The sequence below is a fragment of the Vespula pensylvanica genome, chromosome 5 (assembly GCF_014466175.1).
Source record: "Vespula pensylvanica isolate Volc-1 chromosome 5, ASM1446617v1, whole genome shotgun sequence".
NCBI lineage: Eukaryota > Metazoa > Arthropoda > Insecta > Hymenoptera > Vespidae > Vespula > Vespula pensylvanica.
The window spans coordinates 1,910,392-1,916,759 of record NC_057689.1 but is presented as its reverse complement, the minus strand read 5'-3'; the positions used below and the strand labels follow the sequence as shown (position 1 = coordinate 1,916,759).

The following is a 6,368-nucleotide window of genomic DNA, read 5'->3' as shown; positions in this document are numbered from 1 at the left end:
TTTCTTTTTGTTTATTGGATCGAGAAAGAAATTATATAGTTATTCTTTTATCAGGAAAGATGTGAAATGATTTAGTTGACTGGTGGAATATGAAAAATTTGTTAATATTTATCAGAAGTATAAATAAATTTATTCGCGCATATATATATATATATATATATATATATATATATATATACATATAATCGCTTCCTAATTTTTTAAGGAAAATTTTCTAATAGAAAATTCTTTTTTTTTTTCTTCTTTTTAGTTTTATTGAAGTGTTAAATAAATATACGTATGTATATGTACATATGTATGTATATACTACTTAGTTTACATCACGATTTAATCGACGCCTGAAATGATGCGTTCCGACGATGTAACGTCGCCGTGAAATCGTCTACGCGTCATTCAGCATTTACTTCCGCTCGGGAACAGCGATTTTGCATAATGGAATGTCAAAAGAACCGGAGAGTAACCGGCAGGAAAGCGTGTTAGTAACGCATGATCGACTATCCAACATGCCGTAAACGCATTCTCAAGAGTACTACCAACGTGTCGCATTCTTTATATTGTTTTCTCTTTCATCCATTTAACAAACAAAGATCCCGAGTTTTCTTACAATTTACTTTTTGAATTGCGTAGTTTTTTCTCTTCGAACTTGTCGATTTTCTTTTTTAATCGAAAATGTTAAAAGATAACACGATAGAGATTATTCTTTAATATTAGAGAAAAAAAAAGAGAAAAAAGACATGAATGTTATGATAAAATATATGTACTTGTTTGGAACCGAAGATGATAGATTCTACTGTGTTTGCTGGATTTCGTGCTTTGAAAATAATATGTGTATATATATATATATATATATATATATATATGCACACATACATATACATACATACATATATACATATTATAATACGAAATATATAATTTTCATATATATATATATATAAGCAAAAGGTTATTCGCACGTAAAGGCCACACCAAGGGTGACCGCTAGTGAAACGCAGGAAAACAGACTTGTCAAACGTAGAACTGTTGGGATCGTTGCTTCCGTTGTTGGAAATGCTTGATGGAATTTCGAATGGTCATAGGTCGTAGTTGTCGAGAAAATTGTACGGACCGTGGGTTGGTTGCCTGTACATATCTATCAACAAAGTGTGGATATGTTTCTGATGGGACATAATGGCAACGGCAATGCCATGCATACGGCTTTTCTCATAAATAATGGATACATATGGATACATATCGTTGTATTAAATCGATTCAAGAAACTGGAAAACGACAATATTCCTTTTTTTATTATATTCGTATTATTCAAAAATATTTAATAGATATCGTTTCTGGGTCAATAAATAATTCTGCTATATACCATTGCACCCCATCTAGGTATATAAATTATAACATATATACTACATATATATTCTATGGAAAGCTTTGAACGCTACTCAAAGGACATCGTGACCGGTCAACGAGAAATATTATGTCCATTAGATCGCGCTGATTTTCGAGGTCTCTGCGAAATTGTCAGCGGTCAGAATGTAGTCAATGTAGAGGAGGTGGTATAGCTCGACCATTGATTAACCACATTATTAGCCTTCGTTCCTTTAGACAAAAGCTTGTTACATTCGCCATATCGGGCGTGATCCTTTTACATTTACGAAATGAGAGTATTTATAAATATATATATATATATATATATATATATATATATACTTTGTTAGATAGGTTGTTATCGTATGTTAATTTCGTATTTGTAATGGACGAATCGAAATCGAAAAAGATTTTTACGTGTTCGATATAAGTGAACTTTTTCCAAAGGAAAAATACTTTATGAAGGAAAAGAAGACTTTCTACAGAAAAGGGTGCTATTATTGCGATCAGACCTAATACACTTGGTTCTCTCTCTCTCTCTCTCTCTCTCTCTCTCTCTGTCTTTTTCTTTCTTTCTCTTTTTCTCTGTTCGAGCCCTTGGCTTACCAACGTGAAGTAATGCTCGGCTAGCATGCATTTAAATGAGCGCATTATCCGGACATTATCCAACGTAAGAAGCCCTTTCGGCGTGAGGACACTCGATATATAGAACTGATTCATGTCCCGCGATGTCACCATTTTTAATCGAATCTCAAATGAAGACACCCTTGAAATCCTGCCCATGAATGTACTATCGAACTTCCTTTTTATCCTATATAATATTAACACAACTATGATATTTTTCTTTAGCATTCAGATAAGCTCATAATTACGTTATGATAATTATATCTTATTACCATTTAAATAATTTTCGAAATTATGATTTATATATCCAGATAGATATTTAATTATTTTATTTATCATCGGATATCATCGGATTAATTATTTTATTTATCATGGAAAAACAATTGATTTTATCGCGAGAAATAATATTTCAAAAATCTATATACGTATATGTATATATGTTTATATACGTTTGTGTTTGAGCGTATGATTTGAAAATTATATAATGTTATAGAAAAAGAGAGAGAGAGAAAATTTACGTGGAAACTTTGTTTATTTTTGTTTTTCAAGATAATCGATACCTATACAATGTTCTAAGAAACGCGAAGGTTTCGACGAGGTCGAGAGTCTTCAACGTAAATAAATATTGTAAATATGTAGGAACATCGAGTTTCGGTTCACTTTGGAGATTAGATCAGTCCTTTGTGGAAATTCGAAGAGATCGTATCGTCTCTGCTATTAACTTGTATCTTCAAGGTAACATATATTCGCATTTTCTAATAATTATTACATTTTTCTATATTACAGAGATCGAAGGACGTTTAGATTATTTATAACTAAATACGTAAATCCAGATCGTTATAGATTTTAATTTATTATTGACTGTAAGACGTTCGATTTACGTATATTTCTTTGCAGTTATTTAGTTATTTTATATTCTATTTTAATTTCTCTCCAAGCTATGTACATCACCATATTCGCCAAGCATCATTTTGAATATACAAAGAACAAAAACGACAGTTGTCACGCACCAATAGTGGCATTAGAATTCTTAGAGATCCTCGTTTTCTTCGTGTTTTGTGTCGCCTACTGTCTCGGGATCAAGAAACTAATTATCCGACGTTTCGCCCTTAGTCTCCGGCTCATTTATCCTCCTCTTTCCGACTACGTTCATCCACTAGCACCGTCATTCTTACCACCCTACTACAGCTCGCATAATATACGCTTTGTATTCTTGTCTCTTTTTCTCTCTCTCTCTCTCTCTTTCTGTAATATTTTGCAGGAGAACGAATCTTCGAAAGAGATTCTCTTCGACGATCATTTACTTTTCAACGTTTCCTTCTTTTTTCGATAAACGATCGAGGAACAAGAGAAATGAATTTTCGATTGGTAATACGCGATGGAATTTATTTATTATTTTTTGTAATAATTTTACATTTATTTTATTATCGATATGTGTATTAATTCGATTATTAATATTTTGTATAATTGAATTATATTTGTACAGAGAGATCGATATATACGTGCGTTAATAACACGCATATATATACACACGAACATATACAAACATACATACATATATATATATATATATATATATATATATATATATTAATTCGTTCGTCATTATAGAATATGATTAAAAAAATGAAGGTACAACGATTTTTAAAAGAAATTTTTTTTCAATTATCGTAGCTAAATCGAAAGAGCCGTATGTAGCTATATACGTGTCGCAAATATTTTTTTTCCATGTAGCACGGAATTAAGAAGTCAATGTTAGTTGCAAGCTTGTCAACTTATACTGAGCGTTATTAATCACATTTCAGACGGCGTATTTTTCAACGTACCTGGGTACTCGTTTTACACTCTCGTGACCTGCCGACGACACGCCCTGGCGGTACTTCTTTTATTATTTCCGTGTGCTCCCCCGTGGCTTTCCATATCGTTACAATGCATTAGGAAACACGCCATTAGATATAGTACGACTCACACAATCACTATTCTATCGGACGTATTACGTTACGGTACTTTTGTTAAATTCTCTTCTTTCTCGTCGGCTTTTTCTTTCTTCCTTTTTTAATCCTTTTTTTTTCCTTCAGTATTTTTATTCAGTCTGTATTTTTATTAATTAATGTTAAGTACTTCGTGAAACAAATAACCGGATAAATAATAATTATGTATTAGGATTGCGTCAGAATTATATTACATATTAGAATTGCGTTACTCATATTACGTATCGATATTTTATTACACATACTACGGACTTGAAACACTGATCAAATGTTTAAAATGCTGAAATACTGATGATGGAAATAAATTTTAATTTTAATTTTCATAAATACTCGATAAAAAATCTTCTTTAAAATCCAAAAGAAAGATTGTTTTTTTTTTTTTTTTTTTTTTTTTTTAATAGATAACAGATTAAGAGGAAGAGAAAGAGAAAGAGAAAAGGAGAGATTGATTGCAATAATATTAATAATTTTCAGAATATCAATTACAACGAATCGTAATCGTAGTCTAGTTATGGTACAACTTTCACATTATATAATTTCCTTCTTTATTTATTCTTTTATTTTTTAAAAATATACGAACAAATATTATTCGTAGAAAGTTAACAAGTTAAATAGGATTCACGTTGAAATAGAGGTAGAAAGAGAGAAAGAGAGAAACATAGATAAAGAGATAGAAATAGAGAGTGTAATCGAGCCAGTTATCTCATAATTTAAATTGCAACGAATCGTAATCGACTCGGTGTAACAACGTTGAGATTTAAGAGTGGCTCGATGTGCGTTTTCGCACGGACGTAAAAACGAGTATACGCGTGCGGCCACCACCTCCGCCATCTCCACCTCCACCTCCATTTCCGCCGCCATCACCATCGCCATCGCCATCGCCGCCAACGCCATCGAGTCATGTATCGTCTCGTTTTAACGCACATAACGGAAAGCTCGCGTATAATATTTTATCGCGAAAACACAACGAATCGCGTGGTAGCCATGTGTCGGACTTTTAATTGCGTGGAAACTATTCGATTAATAGCAGCGCAAGCTCGCGCTCGAACGAATCTTCGATAGCAGCCGATCGCCATACACACATACACATACGCGTATACACTGAGAGAGAGAGAGAGAGAGAGAGAGAGAGAAAGACAGAGAGAGAGAGAGAGAAAGAGAGAGTATCGATTATACGTTTCGTACACGAATTGTTTCGAGTTTGTCATGATTAAGGTCTTCCCTTACTATCAAACTTTTGATTTTACAAAATTACTATAACATGGCTTTTTCCTTTCGTCTGTTTCTTTTTTCACCTCCTCTTTTTTTTTTTTTTTTTTAAATCAATTAATTAATTAATTAATTAAATAAAATAATTTACTTCACGAATTTTTGTTAACTCTCTGTAATGTAATTGTCGATTGCCTTTGTTTTTTTTTATATGTTAAAAAAAAGAAAAATGAGAAAGAAAAAAAATAATTGATCTTATGGAATTTTTTTTTCGTAACTCTCTGCAATGCAATTGTCGATTGTTCCTTTTCTTTTTTATTTACTTTTTTTTTTCTTTTTTTTTTTTTTTCTCTTAAAGAATGATCGTATGGTATATAATTTATATTTAGCGAACATATGAATACGTATATTCGTATTTTAAGTATTTATAATTGTTTTATTAGAAGATTGGATAATGTATAATATTGTTACGCCTGTTAACAAACATAAAGAATTTTCTAATGAAAAAATTCAATTAAATGAATTCGGGAATATGCGATTTGAAAGTTACGTGGATAGATGTGCGTATGGCGTTAATAGGATTAATTTTATTCAACGTTTCGGAGAGATGAACGATCGAGAACGGACAGACGTGTAAGTTTCTGATTACAACGAAGGTCACATTCATTCGGAAGAGAGCCTGTTGTTGTAGTGGAAGAAGTACAGAGAAAGAAAGAGAAAGAGAGAGAGAGAGAGAGAGAGAGAGAGTGAGAGTGAGAGGAGGGATGGTTAAGAAGAGGGTGCCATCGAGTCTTATAAACTTAACAGCATAGGATCATTAGTCACTTTCGTTTCTACTCTTTTTTCTCATTCTTTTCGTATACGAAAGAGAACTTCCTTCTTTTCCTTTTTTTCTTTTTCGTCTTCTATTCTGTGAGAGACAATCAGACGAAGTCGTAAACCATCGTAAGAGTTTTGTTTTATTTTCTTTTTTTACTTTAGTAAAGTTCGTAGAGAGGATCGAAAGGACAACATAATTTTAATTTGATTTTTGTGATTCGAATGTATATGTATGTATGTGTATATATATATACACAATTGATAGATGTACATAAGTAAGTTTGTTTTTTTTTATTATAGGTATGGAAGCCATAATGTCGGAGTTCTTTAACGACACCACCACTGCATTTTACATCATATTGATAG

General features: G+C 32.0%; 1 protein-coding gene across 3 annotated transcripts in view; it reads left to right on the top strand.

The window, feature by feature from the left end:
- Positions 1 to 6,368, top strand: part of LOC122629672 (membralin) — a 56,476-nt gene that overhangs the window by 14,396 nt on the left and 35,712 nt on the right. For all 3 annotated transcript variants that reach the window (XM_043813370.1, XM_043813369.1, XM_043813371.1), the window contains exon 10: positions 6,303 to 6,368. This exon is cut by the window's right edge and continues 67 nt beyond it. In XM_043813370.1, coding sequence (XP_043669305.1) covers positions 6,303 to 6,368 — 66 coding nt within the window. The remainder of the gene's footprint in view (positions 1 to 6,302) is intronic.